Source organism: Mchenga conophoros, linkage group LG12, assembly GCF_057382185.1.
Source record: "Mchenga conophoros isolate Kocher_MC1m ecotype Shallow Benthic linkage group LG12, M_conophoros_male_GT1.1, whole genome shotgun sequence".
NCBI classification, from domain to species: domain Eukaryota; kingdom Metazoa; phylum Chordata; class Actinopteri; order Cichliformes; family Cichlidae; genus Mchenga; species Mchenga conophoros.
In genome coordinates this window covers 30,785,260-30,810,594 of record NC_140537.1, presented here as the reverse complement: position 1 = coordinate 30,810,594, position 25,335 = coordinate 30,785,260, and the positions used below count along the sequence as shown (strand labels likewise).

Genomic DNA, 25,335 nt, shown 5'->3' with positions numbered 1-25,335 from the left:
TGATACTCAACAATGATTGCGCTTAATTGTCTAAAGCTGATGTATGAATGTACTGAAAAATATTGTTAAAGTTAAAATACTCAAGAGTAATAAACTAGTACAGTTTATGAACATTTTACTGATGGGCTTTTTTAGACAGAGGATTTAATTATTTCTGATATTTCTGAATTGGATTAAATAAACACTCTGTTTTAATGTTCTCCAGTGTGAGCATCTCTAATCTGAACTAATATCAGCCTTCACTGATAGCCAAGGCTCTCTGACACCGGTCATTGAGTGTTACTATTAAACCCCATTTCACATTTAACTTTCAAAGTAGCATTGCAAATATCATCAAAGGCAAATGTGCAATAAGAAAACGCTGAGCTTTTGTAGAGCCATGAACACGTTACTCAGCTACATTTCATCTTGAAAGGATCTGCTCAAAAATCAGCCACTACGAACGGATCCAAAACAGATCCAGACCAGATGAGCTGTGAAATGATTTGTTCCACACATCTGACTGCGATCATGATCCTTCCCGCTGTGCAAGTGGACCCGGTGTTACGGATCCGGTATTGAGCCTGTGGTACATCCGGGGCGGGTCCGGTCCGGTCCGGATTAGTCAGGGAAGTTTTAGCGGATTCAGGCCCGTGTTTACTTTCGGCGGTGTTGAGCTGTTCTGTCACCTGCTGTCGCGATTCACCGTCTCTTTACTCTGGTAAGCTGCGCTTATAGACATTTTGCCCATGTTGTGTAAGCAGTTACATTCATACTGACACTTTATAGTTTTATTTTAGGGAGCTCGGTCATGTCTCCGTCAGCGGCCCGAGTTTAATGCCTTCCGGTATTGTGGTCACGTTAAATCAAGGTTGTATAACGGCCACAACCAGTAACAATCTTCATTCTCGAAGATTGTTTTCCTTACTTTCTTGTTTGTTTTTCCGTGTGGCTTTGTTTGTTTTTTCTCGCTTGTGTTTCTGGTGACAGAAACTTAATTTCTTTCGAGGGGAATTTTGTTCCATCGAGCTGCTGGTGTCAGGTTCAGGCAGCAGGCTGACTTAGAAATTGTTTACTTGCACGCTAGATGTATCCTGTTGAATACTTTGTTGAATATACTCTAGTTTTTTATATTTTCAGATGTGATACGGTTTCTTGGACATCTCATAGAGAAGTTTGGTGAATTCAACATTTGAAATGACTACTATTTTGTATTACTTCACTCTACCTCTCCTCAACTAACAATTACAACATCAGGCTTTCATATCCTTTTTATTTCTTTGATTCTCATACAAGTTAGATGTTACTCTTGTTTTTTCCCCCACTATTGTCAACTTTACTATCATTACTTTATAGCCCATTATGAAATGACCAATGCAGTACACAAAGAAGTGAGCCAGAGTTCACCTTTATTAAGTTAATGATTATTTTTCCTGGAATGCTTTCACCAAAGGATCAGACCACAGCTGGTTTTCCTGCTGACATTCATGGAGCTGCGTCTCTCTGCCTGCATCCTGCTGGTACTTTGTGCAACATCGTGTGCAAATGGAGGGAACATTTTGGTGTGGTACACTGAAGGCAGCCACTGGATAAACATGAAGCCTGTTCTGGAGACATTGGTTGACAGGGGACACCAGGTGACTGTACTGGTCCCGAGCTCGTCAATGTACATGAACACCAATGAACCTGCCCGCTTTCACTATGAGCCCTTCAATGTCACTTTCTCATTGGAGGCTATGGAGGAGTTTCTAGAAGAGTTCCTCCAATTCAATGTATATGAGATTGATTATATGAGCTACTGGGAGCTCTACATCAGATTCATTGACATAATGAAAACTGACCTGCAGTTTTCTATCCAGTATTTGGACGGTGTGGTGAAATCAGAAGCCGTCATGAAGAAGTTGAAAGAGGGAAATTATGACCTTCTCTTGGCTGACCCCATCTACCCTGGCAGTGACTTGGTAGCAGATATTTTGGGGATCCCACTCGTCTTCTCCTTGCGCTTCTCCTTAGCTAATAACTGGGAGAGGCATTGTGGTCAGATGCCTGCTCCACCATCCTTTGTGCCTGGTGCAATGAGCAAACTCACAGATAAGATGGACTTCTCAGAGAGAGTGTGGAACTTTCTCTTCTACGCTCTCCAAGACATCGTGATTGATCAGTTTTCTTGGAGAGTATTAGACAGATATTACTCTGATGTCAAAGGTGAGCAAATGGACATGAAGCACACGGTTGAAAAAAACAACAACACTGTTAAATGTAGTGTTTTTATATCCCATCAAACCTGCCTAAGAAAATACAACCTGCATGAACTATTGGTGATATGTTGATGTCTATTATTCATGCACTGCAACAGGAACTCCCACCAGTGCCTGTGAGTTGATGAGTAAAGCAGACATCTGGTTAATTCTAACCTACTGGGATTTTGAATTCCCTCGTCCTTTCCTCCCCAACTTCAAATATGTTGGTGGGATCCACTGCAGACCTGCTAAACCTTTACCAGAGGTAAGGACACTCAACTATTACCAACTAATTAATCATTACAGAATATTTGTGCCAGGAGCAGTGAAACCATCAAAATGTTGAACAAAAATAATAAAAAAAACAGCTGGTTGTTGGCTGTGGGATAATATTCGACTTGTTACAGGATCTGGAGGAATTTGTGCAGAGTTCTGGAGATGATGGCATTGTGATCTTCACTTTAGGATCAATCATCAACAACGTCACCAAGGAGAAGGCAAACATGATAGCCTCAGGCCTCGCTCAGATCCCACAAAAGGTCAGAGGTCAGAGGATTTGTGCCAACTGTAATCAATTTGTGCAAAGCATGGAGTAGTTTTTCATGTTTTAGATAACCAGTTACCAAGTGCTCTTCTTCTGACCATCAGAAATGAATTACTATTTCTTAACATGTTGTATTGTAATTAACAATTATTATTCAAGTTGCATGTACCTTGTGGGAATTGGCTTACTTCATTTTTATATCCTTATTCTTTTAAATTTCACATTAATATTTCTGAGCAGTGTATTTTAAAAGAACCCTTTGAAAACACATTAGATCTCAGTGTGCAAAAAAAAATCATGTTGAATATCTATAATGATACTGACTGTAAAGGGAAAGACAACCTAACAAGTGCTGAATTCAAAGACGCACTGAAAATGCAAATGTAAAAAATAATGATTCAGCAGGCTAGTCTATTTTGCCAAAATATTATTGCAGCAAATCAAACAGGGTATTCTGTAGTTTCAGACGACTTCACAAATAGGTACCAGGGCATCACAGGCAGTCAGCGCTATCCATTCCTTTATCCACCAGGAACTGCCAGCATACTCCTGCCACATGAGCCTGTGTATTGTTGTGCATCAAGAAGAACCCAGAGCCCACTGCATCAGTGTAGAGTCTGAAAATGGGTCCAAGGATTTTATCCACATACCTAAATGCAGTAAAAGTACTGTTGCCTAGTCTGTAGGTCTATGCATCGCTCCATGGATATACCTCCCCAAACTATCATGTAACTAGAAACTCCTCCATGCTCACGACACTGTGCTGGGAGACAGCAAACCTTCTTTCAATGTGACATATTGAAGTACTACCTGCACAACTTTTAACTGATTAACAACTCCCGCAGCTACTTAGCCGATCAGTGTAAGTTTAGTTATGCTGGAAAAAAAACAAACCACCAATAAAATTATGTGATATATGTACTACAATAAATAAGTATAATAAGATGTAATGAAAAAACACCATGTGAACTTTCTATTTAAAGGTGCTGTGGAGATACAAAGGAGAAAAGCCAGAAACTTTGGGTGCCAACACTCAAATATATGATTGGATTCCTCAGAATGACCTCCTGGGTAAGTAAAGTTGGTACCAATCACAGTTATTTCTTTCTATGTCTGCCTTTTATTCCATGAGAAATAATCCTAATGAAATCAGATGCCACAGAGACGGTAAAGTTCACAGTAACACTGCCAACTAAGAATTTTTACAAAAATACTCAAATCAGCTCAAATTAGTTGTTCAGGTTTATTGAAACCTTTTTGCTGTCCAAGTGTGAAAAACGTACTCCAGATGTTTCATGGTTATTTGACATGTCTTAGGTCACCCTAAAGCTAGAGCTTTCATCACCCATGGAGGCACAAACGGGATTTATGAAGCCATCTACCACGGCGTTCCCATGGTGGGCATCCCCATGTTTGGTGACCAGCCAGACAACATGGTCCATATGAAGGCTAAAGGAGCTGCAGTTATTCTCAATGTGAATTTCATGACAACTGAAGATCTTAGAGATGCAGTCAACACAGTCATCAATGACAAATCGTGAGTTCTTTGAACTATCTGTACTTTGGATTAGGATTTGAAAGTATAAATTTTATAGCAAAGATGAATGTGGGCTCAAAAAGTATGAAGGCCAAGCAAAACATAAATATGGATTATAGTGGTTCTTCGTTTATCGCAGGAGTTACGTTCCAAAAATAACCTGCGATAGGTGAAATCCGCGAAGGAGCCAACTTTATTTTTTTTACAATTATTATAGATGTTTCACCTCTCACTACTAGGGATGGGTGGTTCTGACATAAACGGTAGTAACCAGACCGAAAAGCAGCACACATTTCAGTGCTTTATTTCTGTGCTTTTTTTAACTGAGATGTCATACATTTTGGATTCTAGCCAATCATTTTACCTTTACAAGGATAGTAGGCGGGCCCAGGTACATACGTTCTTTTAGAGCAGAGCTACAGATTAAAAATGCCCAAGGTGAAGCGGTCAAAAGTCTGGCTGTACTTCACAGCAAAAGATGCAAACTCAGCAGCCTACAACAAGTGCTTTAAGGTGATACTGTGCAAAGGAGGTAACACCTCGAATCTGATGAAACACCTGGCGACGCATAGCATTTTTTTAAGAGCCTAGAAATGCGCCGTATTTGATAGCTTGCTGCAAGACCTCACACCGAGTGTGGGTGGGTTGCCTGTTATCGGACCCGGAGTTAGCAACATCCCCCAAGAACCCGAAGAGGAGAGCCCTGGCCCCTAGCCCTGCCAGTGTAACAGAAATGATGACGGATGATGATGGCAGCAGCAGCCGTTCTCCTCTGTGCAAGTAGCTTAATGTTGTTCGAGTGTAATTTATGTTGAGTAGGCTAACCATGTTATTAAATTAATGCACGTAAGGTGAACTAGTAAACACCATCGTAGTTACATGCGGCTGTCTTCTTGTTTGATGGCAGATACTCTCTTGATCCAGGCAAAAAAGGCTAAAATGACCAAAGAAAAAGTGGAAAACGGCTAAACATGGTAAATGGTCTGTATTTATATAGCGCTTTACTTGTCCCTAAGGACCCCAAAGCGCTTTACATATCCAGTCATCCACCCATTCACACACACATTCACACACTGGTGATGGCAAGCTACATTGTAGCCACAGCCACCCTGGGGCGCACTGACAGAGGCGAGGCTGCCGGACACTGGCGCCACCGGGCCCTCTGACCACCACCAGTAGGCAACGGGTGAAGTGTCTTGCCCAAGGACACAACGACCAAGGCTGTCCAAGCCGGGGCTCGAACCGGCAACCTTCCGATTACAAGGCGAACTCCCAACTCTTGAGCCACGATCGCCCCCGACTAAACATGAGGTTTTTTGGACAAAGTTTGTGTTTTTTTTCCATTGTTTAAGCTCTGCTTCCAGCCAAGAGTGATACCATATATGCCCTATAGCTGCAGAAAAGACTAACATTGTTATCTTTTTATTAAAAAAAAAAAAAACAGCTAAAAATTAGAGGTTTTAGGACAAGTTTGTGTTTTCCATTCTTTAAGCACCAGTTCGAGCACCGTTTAAGCACCGGCACAGTTTCAAAAGTACCAGTTTGGCACCGGTATTGGATAAAACCTAAACGATACCCATCCCTACTCACTACACACTTTATACACTTTTCTCAGACAGGCACGAACATTTTCACACTTTTCTTTCTGTTTTAAACACTTTCAAACTTCAAACTTTTGTAAAAAAAAAAAAAAAAAAAATGTCCAGTATTATAGAATGAAACCAAAGGTCCCCAGGGTTCCTCTTGACGGTGCAAAACGTTTCGTCGGTATTGTTGTGTTTGTTGGGGAGAAAACTTACATACATACAGAACAGCACTTCAGAGTCACACTGCTAGTGATCAAAGATTTATGTCAATTTGACAAGCTGAACGCATTCTGTACTGTACTGGAGACACGGCACGAGGTTGATTGACAATGGTCTACAGCCAATCAGGACGCAGAACACAATGCGCTATAAAAACATTTTTAAAAAGCATGCAAAATTGCGTACACTCAACAATAGAATTATTAACTCGAACTAAATGAAAACTAATTCTGCAACATTAATTTCTGGTTTTCTTTACAAAAGTTTATTACTAACCTTATGTTCATTGGAGAAATTTAATGACCATGTTATCATCAGATAACACCTCTAGTATGCAGAACAAGAGTCAAATGACCTGCAAAATTCACATTTGTATTTCAGCGCACACAGATCCTCAAGCAGAGGGCCTGGCTTAACAAAGAAAGTTCATAACCATTGTGGTGATACTGGTCATCTCCAATTGGGGTTTTAAGTTTTGTGGAGCGAGCTAACACAAAGAAAGTTTAGAAGCTTTCTTCTAACCTCAGTAAACCCTTTGCCAATGATCTTGGGGTCTCAGTGGTCTCAAAGCTTATTTGGCTTCCATCTTTTTTATACAGTTCATGATTGAAAGGGTTTTTTTGGTATAAATAATAGATAATAGCAGGTCATAAAGGAACAAGGGTCTAATGAGCTTGATAGCGGAAGTACCACAAAAGCTTCAAAGGCCACAAAATGATTGAAATATCTCTAGATGTCAATTTTAACTTGAGGCGTTATCAGTTTTAGAGTTTTGAAATATATCCCTTTATTGTCTGGCAAAAAAAAAAAAAAATCTAAGTATAACAATTCAAAGGTTTTTTTGTTTTTTAAACCTATATGCACATTCACAGGTACAAAGAAAATGTTATGCGGCTGTCCAGCATCCACCACGACAGACCCATGAGTGCTCTGGAAGAGGCAGTATTCTGGATCGAGTTCACACTGAGAAACAAAGGGGCCAAGCACCTGAGGGTCCAGGCCCATGAACTCACCTGGTACCAGTATCTCAGCCTGGATGTCCTGGGCTTCTTCTTCACCATAGTTCTACTCATCATATTCATCTTCATCAAGACCTGCAGTTTCTGCTGGCACAGGTGTTGTGTCAGGAGAGGAAAGACAAAAAGGAAGGCTGAATAACAACTAAACTGAAACGGTGCTGTGAATGTTGGACTGGGGTAATATTTGTTACCAGCATGAAACTTTCTTTCATATATGTTGAATTTCCCTTCATCTTCTCCTTTATGCACCACCACTAATGACTTTAACAGATGCACTAATTTGCGTAACAGAACCTGAAGTTGATCTGACATTAAAAAGCAAATACTGATTGGCTGTGGGGTTTTTTTGTTTTGTTTTTTTTGTTTGGAAAAAACACTAACGTCAGATTGAATTCAGTATATTCAAATTTGTTTTTGTTTTTTAATGCATAAAGAAATATTTTCCTAAAAAGCATTTCATTATTTATGCATATATTTTATTTACTCTTTTCCCTTTTCCCTTTTTTTTTTTTTTTTAATTTTTTTTAATTTTTTTATTAATCAATTCAATCTAGGAACTGTGACAATCAACATCTTCATCAATAAATCTGATATCTGGATCATGATTCTGTGGAATTTAAAGTCAGATTTCACTGTATGATAATGATTTATCTTTATGTGGATCAAATTAACTCAACAATGAGATGATACTCTGTAAGGATTTTGTAATAACAAATAAAACATTTGCATGGTGGTGACCCATCACTCTCTTGAATGGATCATTATGATGTATTCAGCTGTGAGCTTGTTGCGGGTTAGCTTTTAACCACTGATGTATCCATCACCATCCCATGGAGCAGCTGTAGTAAACAGGAAGACATCTGAAGATTTTCTTACTGGTTACAAAAAAAAGCAACCTACATTTTACTGTCCAAAACATTTATGCAATAGATGTGTCAATTTAATGTGAAATAGAGCCAGCAGTACTTTCACAACTTGTGAGTAGATACAGCATTAACTCTGCCCTGGAAGATGTAGGAAATACAATGGAGAGGCAGAGGAAGTACCAGTGTTGTAGTCAATGGGACAGCATGCAATGAATGAAAACCTTGAAGGAGACCCTCATCACCACTAGAGTCTCCCAGAAAGACACCATGCTCATTTCCTATCAAAAAACAAAAAACCCAAACACGATAGCGCTTCAAGAGTAAAATAAATCAATGATTAATAACATTCTTGTAGACTGATAGAAGAGGCTGATATCTATGAATATGTAAGTGTTAATAACAGTCCAAACATGTTTCAAAATTTTTTTGAGAGATCTTTCATATAAAAAATATGATTAAGCTATTTGATTATCTTAGTTGCAAATCCTTTAATATTTGTTACTACTCCAAGAAAAGTGCGAGTAGCTACATCAAGACTTTTTCCAGTTGCCATGTGGTGGTCAAAGTTGTAGGCAAACTTTGGTTAGGCACATTACAAATAGTAGAGTTAAGATTGTTGAATTGAAATTTGTTAAGACTGAGAGATATAAAGTGAGATTACTTTTGTATGCATGTTCTTGCCAAATCACTTTTGTCTCAAACATTACTGTATATTTTTACACTTCTGCCCAGAAACGACTCATAATCAATTAATTCCGACTCTGCGGGACAAGACCACATGAGCATGATGCCGTTTCAATATCTGTTTCTCTCAGTCAGGTAATTGTGTTTGGCATGTTGTATCTTGTATCTTATCACCTTATATAAAAGGTGAGGTCAGGGGGGGAATTTCATTGACAAGCACTCAGAGTGCCGTCTTCAGATGTGACAAACGTGCATGCTTGTGGTTTCAAATATCCAGGTGGTTTCGTATCTTTTTCTTGTGTATCAAAGTTTAGTGAGGATTGTAACTGACAGATGTGAAAATGGCTGTGTATTAATAAATATAAAAAAGAAGCTGAAAGGTAAATTTGATTAAACACAAGTATGTTTTAAGGCTGTATCCAGTTAGAATGGAGTCAGGACTCATGAAACTCAACAGGATCTTTTGGACCTCTTATTAAAGTGAGTTCAGTTGAATTCAGTTTTATTTAAATAGTGCCAAATCACAACAGCAGTTGCCTCAGGGCACTTCAACTTCATTCTTCACATTCTCCTCAAAAAATCTGGAGAGATCATCACACAGACTGTATAAAAAACTTTTTATTAATTCCTTTATTTTACCAGATATGTCTTGAATGATAACTCTCCATCACCTTTTAAATATTGGCTTAACCTTGAACCTCAACACTGGCAGAGTCAAATCATCAATGGGGTTACAGCTTGTTTGAATTCTAACAATCCTGACTCCTTTGTGTTTCAGTGGCATGCATGGAAACAGTTGCACAGGCACCCACAACTTCCTCAGATTATGCAACAGTGTCCAAGCCTATACAGTTGAAATGACCATTGTTTTACATTACTTCACTCCGTCTCTACCCGACTAACAACAACGTCGAGCTCTGACATTTTTACTAATTTCTTAGTGGATTTCTCATACCGGATCAGTCCTGCTTTTTTCAGTACTGTCAACTTTATTCCCATTAACTTTTAACCCATTGTGAAATGAGCAATACTGTACAGAAGAAGTGAGTCAGAGTTTAACTTTGAGTTAATAATTATCTTTCCTGTGATACTTCTACAAAGGATCAGACCACAGCTGGTTTTCCTGCTGACATTCAGACACCATGGATCTGCGTCTCACTGCCTGCGTCCTGATGGTACTTTGTGCGACATGGAGTGCAAACGGAGGGAACATTTTGGTGTGGTACACCGAAGGCAGCCACTGGATAAACATGAAGCCTGTTCTGGAGATGCTGGTTGACAGGGGACACCAGGTGACTGTACTGACCCCGAGCTCGTCAATGTACATGAACACCAATGAACCTTCCCGCTTTCACTATGAGCCCTTCAACGTCTCTTTCTCATTGGAGGCTATGGAAGAGTTTCTAGAAGAGTTCCTCCGATTCTCCATATACGAGATTGATTATATGAACTACTTGGAGCTCTACATCAGATTCATTGACATAATGAAAACTGACCTGCAGTTTTCTATCCAGTATTTGGACGGTGTGGTGAAATCAGAAGCCACCATGAAGAAATTGAAAGAAGGAAAGTACGACCTTCTCTTGGCTGACCCCCTCTACCCTGGCAGTGACTTGGTAGCAGATATTTTGGGGATCCCACTCGTCTTCTCTTTGCGCTTCTCCTTAGCTAATAACTGGGAGAGGCATTGTGGTCAGATGCCTGCTCCACCATCCTTTGTTCCCGGTGCTATGAGCAAACTCACAGATAAGATGGACTTCTCAGAGAGAGTGTGGAACTTTCTCTTCTACACTCTCCAAGACATCATGATTGATCACACTTTTTGGAACGTATTAGACAGATATTACTCTGATGTCAAAGGTGAGCAAATAGGCGTAAAGCACTGATTTATAAAACTATTTAAAACTTGCTAAAGATTTAAACGCAGTTTTTTAAATATCCCATCAGATCTGATTAAGAAAATATGCCTTGTATGAACTATTGGTGATACATTGATGTCCTTTACTTATGCATTGCAACAGGAACTCCCACCAGTGCCTGTGAGTTGATGAGTAAAGCAGACATCTGGTTAATTCGAACCTACTGGGATTTTGAATTCCCTCGTCCTTTCCCCCCCAACTTCAAATATGTTGGTGGGATCCACTGCAGACCTGCTAAACCTTTACCAGAGGTAAGGACACTCAACTATTACCATCTGATTAATCATTACATCACAGAATATTCCTGCCAGGAGCAGTGAAGCCATCAAAATGTTGAACAAAAATGAGAAAACAGCTGGTTGGCTGGTGGTGGGATAATATTTGACTTGTTACAGGATCTGGAGGAATTTGTGCAGAGTTCTGGAGATGATGGCATTGTGATCTTCACTTTAGGATCCATGATCAACAACGTCACCAAGGAGAAGGCAAACATGATAGCTTCAGGCCTCGCTCAGATCCCACAAAAGTTAAGTTTTCTTTAAGGACAAGTGTCCTCTTTTTTGGAAATCAAAATATGGTCACCTTAGACTACTAGGACTACCAAAACTACCATTTCTACCATCTCAAATTTTACATCACTCAGTTTTTCCTGCGAAAAGTCAGATTTTGTCTGTTTGTCTGTTGTTTGTCTGATGATTTCTAATGACAAGTCTTGAGATGTCCCCTACCCTTCAAGTCTTGAAAAATTGCATTACAATATAAAACTAGCATACAAAACCCCCCCCAATCATGTTAGCAAATATCTTACTGTTTATAGGTGCTGTGGAGATATAGAGGAGAAAAGCCAGAAACTTTGGGTGGCAACACTAAAATATATGACTGGATCCCTCAGAATGACCTCCTGGGTAAGTAATGTGGGTACCAATCACAGATGAATAACGGATCAATAGATGATGGGCAGTATAGAAACATTGATTCCATCAAAACTTATCTTAGTGAAAACAGATTCCACAACGATGGCAAATTTTCACTGCACACTGAACATAATTTTTTCTACAAAAGTTTTTAAAAGCCTGGAGCTTATTTTGCCACATTCAACACTAAATGTTTTATTGGAGGCTGTGAGCATTTGTTATATTAAAAACAAGGAGAACTGAATGAAATATGATTTTCTCACAGATGAAATCATGATTACAAGTTGCACGCTGCGCTAAACTACTTTGTTTAGTTCATTTTCTCAAAGCTGTTCCACTTTAACAGATGTCTGGACATCTGGCAAGTTAAATTTCAACTTAAATCACTTCTTCACATATATTGACATTCCCAAGTAGTCCAAGTGTGTAATAAGTAATTAAATGTTTAATGGTTTGTTTAATGGTTATTTGGCATGTCTTACGTCACCTTAAAACTAAAGCTAAGTACTTGTCCAGGTTTAGTGAAACCTTTTTGCTGTCCAAGTGTGAAAAACGTAATCCAGATGTTTCATGGTTATTTGACATGTCTTAGGTCACCCTAAAGCTAGAGCTTTCATCACCCATGGAGGTACAAACGGGATTTATGAAGCCATCTACCACGGCGTTCCCATTGTGGGCATCCCCATGTTTGCTGACCAGCCAGACAACATGGTCCATATGAAAGAAAAAGGAGCTGCAGTTATTCTCAACTTGAACTTCATGACGTCTGAAGATCTTAGAGACGCAATCAACACAGTCATCAACTACAAATCGTGAGTTCTTTGAACTATATATACTTTTGGTTAGGATTTGAAAGTATAGATTTTATAGCAAAGATGAGTGTGGGCTCAAGAGTATGAAAAGTATGAAGGCCAAGCATAACATACCTTAAACCAGAATTATTTGCAATTTCAAGTCACAGTGATCAACCTACACTGAACACAATCTGGTCTTGGTTTCTCATTCGTTTATTTATTTTTTTTAATTGATTTGCAGCATGTTTTGGGGTGCTTTACAGAGCCTTTGCGAGGCTTTTTTTTCATAAATGTAAGTTGTTATGCTGTACCTTACTAAAACCACTGAGCCCTTTATTGTCACTGGAATGTGCATGTATTAATTTAGCAGGACAAAAAAAAGATATAAATGTTCTGGCAACACTTTATAACACAAACTACAAATATGGTGCAAGTACGCTGTACTTATGTGCATTTTGTGTCAAGTCAGGTTTTTGCAGGATATAATGAAAGAAGTACACTGTAAGTACCCTGTACTTTCTGGAATGCAAACCATATTATGGAGTCACCAGCGAAACAATGAAACAATTACAATGAATGTAGCACCCACAACTAAGGCACAAGTAGCCTTTAATTACATGTAATGTTTAATACCAAGTCAGGTTTTTGCAGGAAATAATAAAATAATTACATTGTTAGACTACAAGTACCCTGTAATTAAGTGCAATTTTTTGTGCAACATTTTTTAGTTACACCATAACACAACCCATGCCCCAGAAAGCACAGGATATTTCCAGTGTACTTGTTTTATTGTTTCTTGCAAAAACCTAAATTGTTGCCTGCAAATTGCACATAAGTGCAGGGTACTTATACGCTGGTCGTGTTAAAAAGTTTTAGCAACCCTTTTGTACTTTGTTTTAATTTGCTGTTAAACCTCTTTTACACTGATGGAATAGTAGAACACACACCAAGAATACCCATTCACACAATCAAATTCGTTTCACTTAAATCTACAACAAACTAAAGTTATTTCCATGTCTCTTATTAGGCTTTGAGACCATGACATTTAACGTTTGGAGTTTAAGCTCTAACGTGCAGCCATCTCCTTAGAAATAAACAGCAGCACCGAGACTGCACAAAGTGATTAAATTATTAACTGGAGTTAAGGGCTCTTTACAATAAATTTCAAGATTAATGATTTTCTGTACCATTAATCTCTCAGTTTTCACAGCTCGTACATTTTCTTTTTATAAATATATGTAAGCAATGAGCCAAATTTAGTAATGCCAACATACTGAAGGAACAACATTTGTCTCTTATATATGATACACCTATATATGCACTGTCAAAGATACTTGTCTTTGAGTGAAGATTTAAGGTGATAAGACAAATAAATAACTGCAACTTGAATCTGTACTGAGGCTCAGTATTTGACACAGAGTTCATGTTCACTGCTGTAATAGCTAATAATGATTAATATAATAACTATAATATTGGCCATATTATATTTACATTACCAAAGTGATATGACTTTAGTCTCATGATGTCATGGTCCTGGGCCATGTTGGCCCTGTATTCTTAGTTTTCATTTATTCTTGTATTTTGTTCCTTATTTAGGCCATGCTTCCTGGGTTGCCCTGTTACGTTGTTCTTTATGTGTTTTCCCCTTGTGACTCTTACCCCCTGTGTGCCCCTCTGTGTATTTGTGAGCCCTCGTCTCTCCTTGTGTTTTATTCCATGTTTTCCCCAGCCTGTTATGTCTGTGTGCCCCCCCCGTGCTCTCTCTCCTCCTGTCTGAACCTCTGTACTTCCTGTTTTACTTTGCCCGTCTCCCGTCAGTGTAGTGTTCACTCCTGCCGTGTCTTGTTATGATTATCAGTGTCACCTGTGTTCCCCGTACTTCCCTCGTTTACCCTGTGTATTTATGTCTGCGTCTCCCTCAGTTCTGTGTCGCGTTCTCCCTCATGACTGTGTGCCCCTCCGTGTGTTTCCTCGTAAGTCCGTTCCTTAGTACTTCCCAGTTTAGTTTCATGTTATTTTATATCGCCGTTATCTTTTGTCATCTTTTGTCAGCAATAAAGCTGCATTTTGAGTTCAGTCCTGTTTTCCCGTGAGTTTGCGTTTGGGTTCTATTTCCTGCCTGCCACACAGCCAGATCATGACACATGAACAACATTAGCTAATTGTTATTTACTAACTAATGTTAAATGACTGTTCAGTACAGAAATGAAGCCCAAAAATCATGTTTTACTGTCCTGTGGTCTCAGCCTCAGATACTTATCAAATCACACAAAGCTCTTGCAGAAAAAAACAAACAAATGAACAAAATATGTTCTCCTTCATTTCTGTCAAACAAAGTTGTATAACATGTTTCCAGCGGTTAGTATCATGGTTGCTAGGCAACCTGGGCAGCGTGACGGAGACTAGACCGTCCCATACAGCCCAAAAAACTTGCCGTTTATTTTGCAAATCGAGCTCAACACTGCCCCTAGCGTCCTGGAGCACTTCCATTGTGATTTGTAGTTTGGATGTGTTTTGGATTTTGTAAGTGTTTTGGAGTTTGGATGTGTTTTGGAGTTTGGATGTGTTTTGGATTTTGTAAGTGTTTTGGAGTTTGCATGTGTTTTGGAGTTTGGATGTGTTTTGGATTTTGTAAGTGTTTTGGAGTTTGCATGTGTTTTGGAGTTTGCATGTGTTTTGGATTTTGCATGTGTTTTGGAGTTTGCATGTGTTTTGGATTTTGCATGTGTTTTGGATTTTGTAAGTGTTTTGGATTTTGTACGTGTTTTGGAGTTTGCATGTGTTTTGGATTTTGCACGTGTTTTGGATTTTGTAAGTGTTTTGGATTTTGTACGTGTTTTGGATTTTGTACGTGTTTTGGATTTTGCATGTGTTTTGGATTTTGTACGTGTTTTGGAGTTTGCTCGTGTTTTGGATTTTGTAAGTGTTTTGGATTTTGTACGTGTTTTGGAGTTTGTAAGTGTTTTGGATTTTGTACGTGTTTTGGATTTTGTACGTGTTTTGGAGTTTGTACGTGTTTTGGAGTTTGTAAGTGTGTTGGAGTTTGTAAGTGTGTTGGAGTTTGTACACTGGGGCCACCGTAATAAAGGTCTAATGGGCATAAAAGTTCAAGTACCACAAAGTTGTTGTTTTTTTAAACGTATCTCTTTATTTGAATTTTTTGATACAAAACAACAACAACAACAACAAACAACAAAAACAACACAATGTCATGGTTCTGGGTCAGTATTGACCCAGCATTCTGAGTTCTGGGGCCCGTTCTTCGTACCTCGCTAAGTAGGTTAGCTGGATTAGATTGTTGACGATTTCGCGTGATCTTGGATCGTTCGGTTCCCCGAAGCTCATCCGGGACTTGCTGTCATAGCAACAGAGCCGTAAGCGTAAACCTGCTCGGGAGCAGGTTCACTTTATGTAAACAGGATTAGATCGCGGCCACGCAGGTATGTCCGCTTCATTTATACGAAAGCAACAGCGATATTCCACCACTGTTTCACCATAAATAAATAACATCAATGTAACTAAAGACAATGCAGCACCTGATCCATTTATTGATTTCACACAGATAGATACAGGTCATTTCCTAAAAAAGGGAAATGTACTATTAACATTCTATTACATGTATGTGATTATTACAGATGTAATTCATATTTCAGAGTAGCAATTGCAAATTACTTTGTGTAATCAAGATGAGAGACCACGGCTATAAAAGCGAAGGTGGATTTGGGAAGCCTGTCGCAGCCATGTCCTGTCCGTATACGCGAGCCACCCATTGCGGAAGGTGCAAGATTGATAAGGAGAGTTTTCAGAATTCAGCGTATATTGCGGGACAGACAGGATCCTTTAGCTCAGCGCGACAGTGTGCTCATAGAGAGATATCGATTTTCCCGTGAGGATATTATTTACTTAACCAACTTGTTGACGAGGGGGTGCAGGACCACCACCTGTCTTTTTTTTTGCTCTGCCCTTTTCTTGGTTGCTGTTATAAACAAACAGATTATTTCAGGGTCTCTTTCCAAGAGACGAAAAGCAATATAAGTGATAAATATTACCATTCTGTAGAATATTCTTATATTTCACTTTTACCTGTTCCCATGTTCTAGTGGGTCCTGTTGTGGCTCTAATGTGAAAGGGGATATAATATAACATATTATAATATAATATAATGTAATATAATATTGGATAATATAGTGTGATATGATAAATCTACCCTACCGCCTACTGGTGTTGGCCAGAGGGGCCGATGGCGCGATATGGCAGCCTGGCTTCTGTCAGTCTGCCCCAGGGCAGCTGTGGCTACAACTGTAGCTGCCTCCACCAGTGTGTGAATGTGAGAGTGACTGAATAGTGGCATTGTAAAGCGCTTTGAGGGCCCCGAAAAGTGCTATATAAACCCACTCCATTATTATTGTTATTATTAAATTACTTACGAGTTTAATTTGTCAGCAACTTTCTGCCAGCCCTCTCTCCTTGCTTTTGCAGCCTTTGCAGTGTTCCCTTGCGTTCTGATTAAACTCTGAAACTCCTGAAATCCCTCACTCAAGAGTTCTTGCTCTGCTGCCGAAAAATACCGAGCCGAGCGCGCTCCGTCGACATTTTCGCCGACCAATCAGAGGGTTGCCGATCAATGTTTCCACTATCGATGCGTAGCCCCTTTTACGACACCCAGTGATGTCACATTACTGCGTCCAGCTGTACTAATCGTCAACAGCAGGTGTGTTCGGGGAACCGGATTAGCGAGCTCACGGTTAGCGCGATGGTTTGGTCTTGGATGTGTCATTTGATCTTGGATGTAGTGAGCGACGTACGAAGAACGGGCCCCTGGTCTATTTTTGAATGAACGTTTTGTTTCTCTGGTGTTTTGTTGATGATGCTTATTATTGTTTGAGTTCTATGTGTTATATTCGGTATGCCTGCTTATGGGTCTGCGTCTGTGTCTCTGTCGTGTGCTTCCTGTTTTATTTTGTAGTTCTGTGTCCTATGTCAGTGCGTTCAGCTTTGTGCTCTCCCTGTCTCGTCAGTGTAATTAGCGTCAGCCGTGTCTCCCAGCTGTTTCCTCTTCACTCCGTTCACCTCTTGTATTTAGTGTCTGTGTCTTCCCCTACTCGGTGTCGCGTCGTTAACGTCTGTTCATCCTCTTACCTCCTCCATGCTGTGTGTTTGTCATGTTCCAGTTCTCCAGCACCACTGTTTGTACGTTTTTGTTCAGTTTTGTGAGTCATAGTTTGAGGAGTTTTTCCAGCAATAAAGCTGCGTTTTCAGTTTAAGTCCTGTCTCCAAGAGTCCTGCGTATTGGGTCCACCACTCCTGCCTGCCTGCCACACAGTCAACCATGACAAATAAGCAGTCTGAGACATGTAAAAGGAAAACTAATACAGTATGGTAAATAATTGGGTCTACCAGCCATTTACACATTTGTCCTGACAAACCCAACCTGCCATTGGAATGGGGCTGCCCCTCTCACTATAGTTTTCCTCAGATTATCAGGTAAGTAATCACTGGAGGGCGCCATATATCTAAAAAAAAGTGTCACTTCAATTCAGTCTCTGCCTCTGCTCTGGCCCCAATCTGTAACAACCACCTATTGCCACCATCCCTCGTGAACTCGTGTATATGGGAGTCCACGAGGGATGGGTATTACATGTTTTTATGATTTTTTTTTTAAACATAACACTATTCTAACCTTTGGTGACCTGTCTTCTTTGTATAATTTGTATTATTATAACTTGTATCATTTCTTCCGCTATTGTCAAATAAGACACTGTGCATCTTCTATCTTGCCAGAGTTTCCAAGTCAGCCCCCTAAGCAATGGTAGGAAGAATTATTTGAGCTGAAGTCTCACAGTAAGGCTCTTATAACACAAAAAAGGGCGATCGTGGCTCAAAGAGTTGGTATTTCGTCTTGTAACCGGAAGGTTGCCAGTTCGAGCCCCGGCTATGACAGTCTCAGCGTTGTGTCCTTGGGCAAGACACTTCACCTACCGCCTACTGGTGATGGCCAGAGGAGCCCATCGCGCGATATGGCAGCCTCGCTTCTGTCAGTCTGCCCCAGGGCAGCTGTGGCTACAACTGTAGCTTGCCTCCACCAGTGTGTGAATGTGAGAGTGAATGAATAGTGGAATTGTACAGCACTTTGAGGGCCCCAAAAAGCGCTATATAAATGCAATCCATTATTATTATTAAATACCTTAATTAAGACATGGGGCAATTACTGAACCCCCCCCAAAAAAAAAAAAAAAAGTTGGGAACAGGACCTGGGCCTTAAGTTTGGGAAAGATTACTGGGACAAAGTAATTGACAGAATTCATACCTTGTCCTCATGTGCAAGACTCTCTCTTATTCAGTTTAAGACGGTGTACAGATTGCACTTCTCAAGATCTAAACTTTTTGCAATGGGTACCACCTCATAAAATATATGGCTCTTAAAGTACCATGCTTATGACCGACATTAAAGTACAGTAGTATAGGCCTATTTAACACCTACATACAGTTTACACAAGACAATTTTATGTCTTATATGAATATTATTTATTTTAACTTTCATAAACAAGATGTGACGAGTGATAATATAACAACTGTACTGCATCAAAACATTCACAGCAGGTGGGATATCCAATCTTTAAGTGATTACCCGATGAACCCTGCTTCTGGGTCCAAACTACTCTGCATTTATTAAAGCGGTTTTAATGCTTTTTATTTTGTTCTATTTATTTTGAACAAGCCCCTAAAAACAGTCAGTGATCACTGTCGGCCTCTCTCGGTTTTTATTACTTCTAATCATTTTAAAGCTCAGTTTTTAAAACCTTACGATGTAACTACACCCCAGCCCATGCAGCAGAATATTAATGACTAACCTTGGATTGTGGATGGATTATCTCAGTTTTTCTACTGACTGAAGTTTGGTCTGTTTACAGCATCCAGCCATTCGATTAAATTTGTTCCTAATCATCAGGAACTCTCACGTCAACTTTTATCGAGTTGTAAAAAGTTAGCTATCATACTCCAGCTTCACTGAGTTTGTTATGCTAACATAGCTGTGCAGCTAGCCACCGTGCAGCACATAATTATATACCAGCTAGCCCAACTTCAGTAACCCTACAAACGCCACTGCTGTTTATTTTTCAGTCTTCATTTATGTTGGAAGTGATAGCAGAGCTGTACATTTTATCTTTTGCTGTTGTGGTTAAGCTGCCGGAATTATAGCTTCACGACCCTCCTTTGTGGTTCGTGCTCGTCGAAGTTCAGTTTGCTCTTCGTGACGTTTCAGCTGACAACATGAATTACTATCGTGTGGTGGCCTCGCTGGATCCGCTGTCCACCCGCTGTGTGATGACCCTCCATGATGATGATGGTGATCCCCCCCACCCAAGGGAAATACACCCCTCTCAAGGCACTGCTGCTGTGGTGCTACTCCCTCTCTGATGCAGAGCGGGCTGATAAACTCCCTCTCTCAGGCCTGGGTGATGGTACAGCTCTCAAGCTCATGGAGGGCATGCTGCCCTTGCTAGGAACGGATGACGTTGGATTCCTCTTCCTCCGACAGTTGCTGTTGCGAGGTGACCTCGCCAACTCCCCACTGCTGGCCGCAAAGGATTACCATTCACTCGCAGAAGAAGCAGGTTGCCTTCTCCTGGCTACCAAGGGCTTCGGCATCCAGGTGATAGTTCCCGACTCACCAACGGCATCTCCCGCGCCACGGATTCTCCAACTCATCGATTGTGGCTAGGATTGTGGCACTGCGGAAAAGGGCTGTGTTTTTACCATCAGTGCCGTTCCATCTTTGCAGTTTTAAGGCCCAGGGAAACAAGCCTGCCAGCGCTCTGTAGTTGCCGTGACTGCTGGCGATAAGGAAAGGCTGCTCTTCACAGAGGACTCGCGGTTGGAGAGACGTTTTCAGGTTCACTCCGGCTCACAGAAGAGCCTCGGGAGTCAACCCGAAAACGTCGGGAGCCTCCACAATGGCACATTATTTAATCTTTAAAAAATTGGAGCTTTCCCACGTACCACCAGAGAGAACCCAAGTACTACTAGTGGTACGCATACCACAGTTTGAGAAAGACTGATCTAGACTATCTAAAATATACCCAGACATTCCTGACCTGTGTAACAGTGGCAACACATCCACCTCGTATTTAACTCATGTGTTTTTTACCTGCACAACACTTCAGTTATACAGCACTTTTTATTTTGCAGTGCTCTCTCCTGTTTTGAGTGTTACACTCAAGCCTTGCCTATTTTTTTTTTTTTTTTTATTGGATTGGACTTTTGAATCAGGACTGGTTATCAGCTGTTCACTAGTTCTCAAAAATTGTAATTGCCTGAACTGTAATGAGGTATATCTTTGTATCATTTGGTACCTATTTTATTAGCCCTGATGCCATGGTCCTGGGTCAAGCGACCCATTATTTGAGTTCCATGTATCTTCTGTATTCATTTGCACCTAGCTTAGTTCACCTAGTTAATTTCTAGATTGCAGTTTAGTTTTGTTCCTTAGTTGTTTATGTCATCTCCCCCTGTACTAAGTCTCCCCGGTTCATGTGTCATGTCTAATCTCCATGTTTCCTGTTTTACTTTGAAAGTCTGTATTCACTGTCAGTGTATTCAGAATCAGAATCAGAATCAGAATCAGAATACTTTATTGATCCCTGGGGGAAATTATTTTTTGTTACAGTGCTCCATTTTAAACCAACATTAAGACAAGACAGACAATACACTAACTAAGAATAGTACAATATATACATATATATACATACATACATACATAAGTCACTTATAAATAAATATTTGGAAAAGAAACATGTGTAGTTGTAGCAGCAAACAGTGTGTTAAGTGGATGCGTTGTACAGGGAGATGGCCACAGGCAGGAATGATTTCCTGTGTCGTTCAGTGGTGCTTTTCGGTAATCTCAGTCTCTCACTGAACGTGCTCCTGTGACTGACCAACATGTCATGGAGTGGGTGGGAGGTGTTATCCAACATTGTCTTTATCTTGGACAGCATCCGCCTCTCCGACACCACCTTGAGGGAGTCCAGCTCCATCCCCACAACATTGCTGGCCTTACGGATCAGTTTATTAAGTCTGTTGGCATCTGCGACCCTCAGCCTGCTCCCCCAGCATGCAACAGCATAGAGGATCGCACTGGCCACCACAGACTCATAGAAAATCCTCAGCATTTTCTGGCAGATGTTGAAGGACCTCAGTCGCCTCAAAAAATAGAGACGACTCTGGCCCTTCCTGTAAAGTGCTGTGGTGTTTTTAGCCCAGTCCAGTTTATTGTCAATGTGTACTCCAAGGTATTTATAGTCCTCCACAATGTCAACACTGACCCCCTGGATTGAAACAGGGGTCAAGTGTTTCCTGGTCTTCCTGAAGTCCACGATCAGTTCCTTGGTCTTTGCCACGTTGAGCTGCAGATGATTCTGCTCACACCACGTGACAAAGGAGTCGACCACAGCCCGGTACTCTGTCTCATCATCCCTGCTGATGCATCCAACCACCGCAGAGTCATCAGAAAACTTCTGAAGATGGCAGGTCTCTGTGCAGTGGCTGAAGTCTGTGGTGTAGAGGGTGAAGAGGAAGGGGGAGAGGACAGTCCCCTGTGGTGCCCCTGTGTTGCTAATCACCTTGTCAGACACACACTGTGGGAGACGTACATATTGTGGTCTTCCTGTCAGGTAATCAACAATCCAGGACACCAGAGAAGCATCCACCTGCATCGCTGCTAACTTATCACCCAGGAGGGTCGGCCTGATGGTGTTGAAAGCACTGGAAAAGTCAAAAAACATGACCCTCACAGTGCTCGCCGGCTGGTCCAGATGGGTGTAGACACGATTGAGCAGGTAGATGATGGCGTCCTCTGTTCCGAGACGAGGCTGATAAGCGAACTGAAGGGGATCCAGATGTGGTCTTACTATGGGTCGCAGCTGGTCCAGGATGAGCCTTTCCAGGGTCTTCATGATGTGGGAGGTCAGTGCCACGGGCCTGTAATCCTGGGGGCCACTGGGACGAGGCGTCTTTGGTACAGGGACGAGGCATGATGTCTTCCACATCACCGGGACCCTCTGCAGACTCAGACTCAGCATAAACAGTTTATGAAAGACTCCACACAGCTGGGGGGCACAGGCCTTGAGGACAAGGGGACTCACTCCGTCTGGTCCAGCAGACTTGCCTGAGTGAAGTCTCCTCATTTGCATCTCAACCTGGTATTGAGTGAAGGTGATGGGTGGGGGAGGGGTGTCAGGAATCTCACAGGAGGCAACATGTGAAGAGAGAGGCTGGCACAGTGGTGTGGCTCTGGATTCCAGGCTGACTGCAGGTGAGGTTGTGGGGGTGGGAGCAGACACTGTGGTGTCGAATCTATTGAAAAACAGATTCAACTCGTCGGCTCTATTCTCACCTCCCTCAGCTCCCCTGCTGTTGGTTGGCCTGAATCCAGTGATGGTCTTCATGCCCCTCCACACCTCTCTCATGCTGTTCTGCTGGAGTTTCCACTCCAGCTTCCTCCTGTAATTGTCCTTAGCCTCTCTGATCTTGTCCTTTAGTAACACCTGGACCTTCCTCACCTCCTCTTTGTTGCCCCCTCTGAAAGCCCTCTTCTTGTTGTTGAGGAGGGCTTTGATGTCCTTAGTCACCCACGGCTTGTTATTTGGGTAACAATGAACAGTCTGAGCTGGAACAATGGAGTCGGTGCAGAAAGTTATGTAGTCTGTGATACACTCAGTAAGCCCATTGATGTCCTCGGCGTGAGGCTCACAGAGTGTTTCCCAGTCGGTCACCTCGAAACAGCCCTGTAGTTCCGCTATTGCCTCCTCTGACCACCTCCTAACAGTCCTGGTGGTCACAGGTTCCCTCAGTTTCACTTCTCCTGTCCTGTCGTTAGGTTCATGTGTGTCAGCTGTGCTCCCATGTGTGGCCACTTCCCCTGATCATCCCTCATGTGTAGTTAGTCTCTGTTTCATACAGTCTGTGTCACGTCATCTGTGTTCTCACCCTCCATGTTTTCTCGGTCAGTCTTTGCAGTGATCATCATAGTCTCTGAGTTTTCTTAGTTTGTCACGGTATTAGTTTTCCCAGTTTAGTTATAGTCTAGTCACGCTATCCCTGCTTTGTTTGTACACCTTGTCTTCAGCCATAATAAAGGCTCGCTTTCTGTTAAGTTCACTCCCGCCTACTCACTTGTGTACGCACCTGGGTGCATTACACACACCACCGCACGGCCTGTCTCTGCAGACCGTGACACCCTGATATGTCAAGCTACATGTAAAAATTCTATAAATAAAGAGGAAAAAAATAATAAAAATGTAACAATTCAGATTATCTTTTTTAATTCATATACACATTCACAGGTACAAAGAAAATGCTATGCAGCTGTCCAGCATCCACCACGACAGACCCATGAGTGCTCTGGAAGAGGCAGTATTCTGGATTGAATTCACACTGAGAAATAAAGGGGCCAAGCACTTGAGGGTCCAAGCCCATGAGCTCACCTGGTACCAGTATCACAGCCTGGATGTCCTGGGCTTCTTCCTCGCTATAGTTCTACTTCTCATATTCATCTTCATAAATACCTGCGGTTTCTGTTTGAACAGGTGTTGTGTCAGGAAAGGAAAAAAGAAAAGGAAGGCTGAATAACAGACTGAACTGAAACAGAGATGTGGGACCAGTGCAGTATTTGTTACCTACATGAGATTTTCTTTCATATATGTTTAGTTTCCCACCATCTTATTCTTTATGTATCACCATTGATTACTTTAACTAATTACAAGTGTGTTAATTTGCATAAATGTACCTGAAGTTAATCTGACATTAAAAACCAAATGCTGATTGGCTGTTGAGTATATTTTTTTAAGAAAAGAAAATTCATTCTATGCCTTTAGCTGAGTAACACAAGTTTCTCTTTTAGTAATCTAGGCATACATCCATGCCATCAACAGTTATATAGATATAAAAGGTTCAAATTAAAATTTTACATAAATTATGTTATTATGAATTGTGAGGAAAAACAAAAACAAAAAAACACTAAATCATGTTATGAAAGAGGTTGATACAAGCTGATACATTTGGATGACAAAATTTCGTAAACATTTCCTTTGTATGAACATGTTGAAAAGTACAGGAATAAGTTTTTACTTAAAGTGCTGCGGTGTCCTAAAACTCATTTTTTTGACGATAGTTCAGAATATGAAAAGATAAAAAAATTAATATGAAAAAGCAACCACTACATCCTGGTGTCCTGAACACGATGTAATGTAATGTGGCTATATACAGTATCTCAAAAAAGTGAGTACACCCCTCTCATTTTTTAAATTTTATTATATGTTTTCATGGGTACAACACTAAAGATATGACACTTTGACACAATGTAAAGTAGTCAGTGTACAGCTTGTATAACAGTGTAAATTTGCTCAAAATAACTCAACATACAGCCATTGATGTCTAAACTGGAACTAAACTGGAGTCCGCTTCCACTCCTCCATTATGACATCATGGAGCTGGTAGATGTTAGAGACCTTGTGCTCCTCCACCTCCCATTTGAGGATGCCCCACAGATGTTCAATAGGGTTTAAGATTGTAGACATGGTTGGGCAGTCAAGTACCTTTAACCTCAGTTTATTTAACAGGGCACTGTTTTGGGGGGGAATCATTCTCTGCTTCAGTATGTCACAGTACATTAGCATTCATGGTTACCTCAATTAACTGTAGCTCCTCAGTGCCAGCAGCACTCTTGCAGCCCCAAACAATGGCATCCCACCACCATGCTTGACTGGAGGCAAGCCACACTGTCTTTGTACTCCTCACCTGGTTTCTGCCACACACCCCTGACACCATCTGAACCAAATAAGTTTGTCTTGGTTTCATCAGATCACAGGTACCGGTAATCCATGCTCTTAGCCTGCTTTTCTTCAGCAAACTGTTTGCAGGCTTTGTTGTGCATTATCTTTAGAAGAGGCTTCCTTCTCGGACAATGACCATTTGATGCAGTGTGTGGCATATGGTCTGAACACTGACAGGCTGACCCTCCATGCCTTCAACCTCTA

At 41.0% G+C, this 25,335-nt stretch overlaps 2 protein-coding genes across 3 annotated transcripts; both read left to right on the top strand.

Annotated features, from left to right (window-relative positions):
- The first annotated feature begins 438 nt into the window (after nucleotides 1-438).
- On the top strand, nucleotides 439-7,868 carry LOC146562943 (UDP-glucuronosyltransferase 2A2-like). 2 transcript variants are annotated; one of them, XM_085295206.1, is made up of 7 exons: nucleotides 440-700; nucleotides 1,433-2,184; nucleotides 2,336-2,484; nucleotides 2,627-2,758; nucleotides 3,747-3,834; nucleotides 4,081-4,300; nucleotides 6,978-7,868. In XM_085295206.1, exons 2-7 carry the CDS (start codon nucleotides 1,467-1,469, stop codon nucleotides 7,261-7,263), a joined length of 1,593 nt encoding a protein of 530 aa, XP_085151332.1. In that variant the 5' UTR covers nucleotides 440-700; nucleotides 1,433-1,466; the 3' UTR covers nucleotides 7,264-7,868. The 2 variants fall into 2 exon arrangements, with proteins under 2 accessions (XP_085151333.1, XP_085151332.1); XM_085295207.1 differs by having other exon boundaries at nucleotides 439-2,184.
- Nucleotides 7,869-9,568: 1,700 nt separating this feature from the next.
- LOC146562942 (UDP-glucuronosyltransferase 2A2-like) lies at nucleotides 9,569-24,121 on the top strand. Its single transcript, XM_085295208.1, has 6 exons — nucleotides 9,569-10,534; nucleotides 10,696-10,844; nucleotides 10,989-11,120; nucleotides 11,411-11,498; nucleotides 12,100-12,319; nucleotides 23,644-24,121. Exons 1-6 carry the CDS (start codon nucleotides 9,817-9,819, stop codon nucleotides 23,927-23,929), a joined length of 1,593 nt encoding a protein of 530 aa, XP_085151334.1. The 5' UTR covers nucleotides 9,569-9,816; the 3' UTR covers nucleotides 23,930-24,121.
- The last annotated feature ends 1,214 nt before the right edge of the window (nucleotides 24,122-25,335 follow it).

Coding starts and splice junctions, on each gene's coding strand:
- LOC146562943 (XM_085295207.1), top strand. CDS start 1,467: ATGGAGCTGCGTCTCTCTGCCTGCATCCTGCTGGTACTTTGTGCAACA. Junction 2,185..2,335: donor ATATTACTCTGATGTCAAAG/GTGAGCAAATGG, acceptor GCACTGCAACAG/GAACTCCCACCAGTGCCTGT. Junction 3,835..4,080: donor TCCTCAGAATGACCTCCTGG/GTAAGTAAAGTT, acceptor GACATGTCTTAG/GTCACCCTAAAGCTAGAGCT.
- LOC146562942 (XM_085295208.1), top strand. CDS start 9,817: ATGGATCTGCGTCTCACTGCCTGCGTCCTGATGGTACTTTGTGCGACA. Junction 10,535..10,695: donor ATATTACTCTGATGTCAAAG/GTGAGCAAATAG, acceptor GCATTGCAACAG/GAACTCCCACCAGTGCCTGT. Junction 11,121..11,410: donor TCGCTCAGATCCCACAAAAG/TTAAGTTTTCTT, acceptor TACTGTTTATAG/GTGCTGTGGAGATATAGAGG.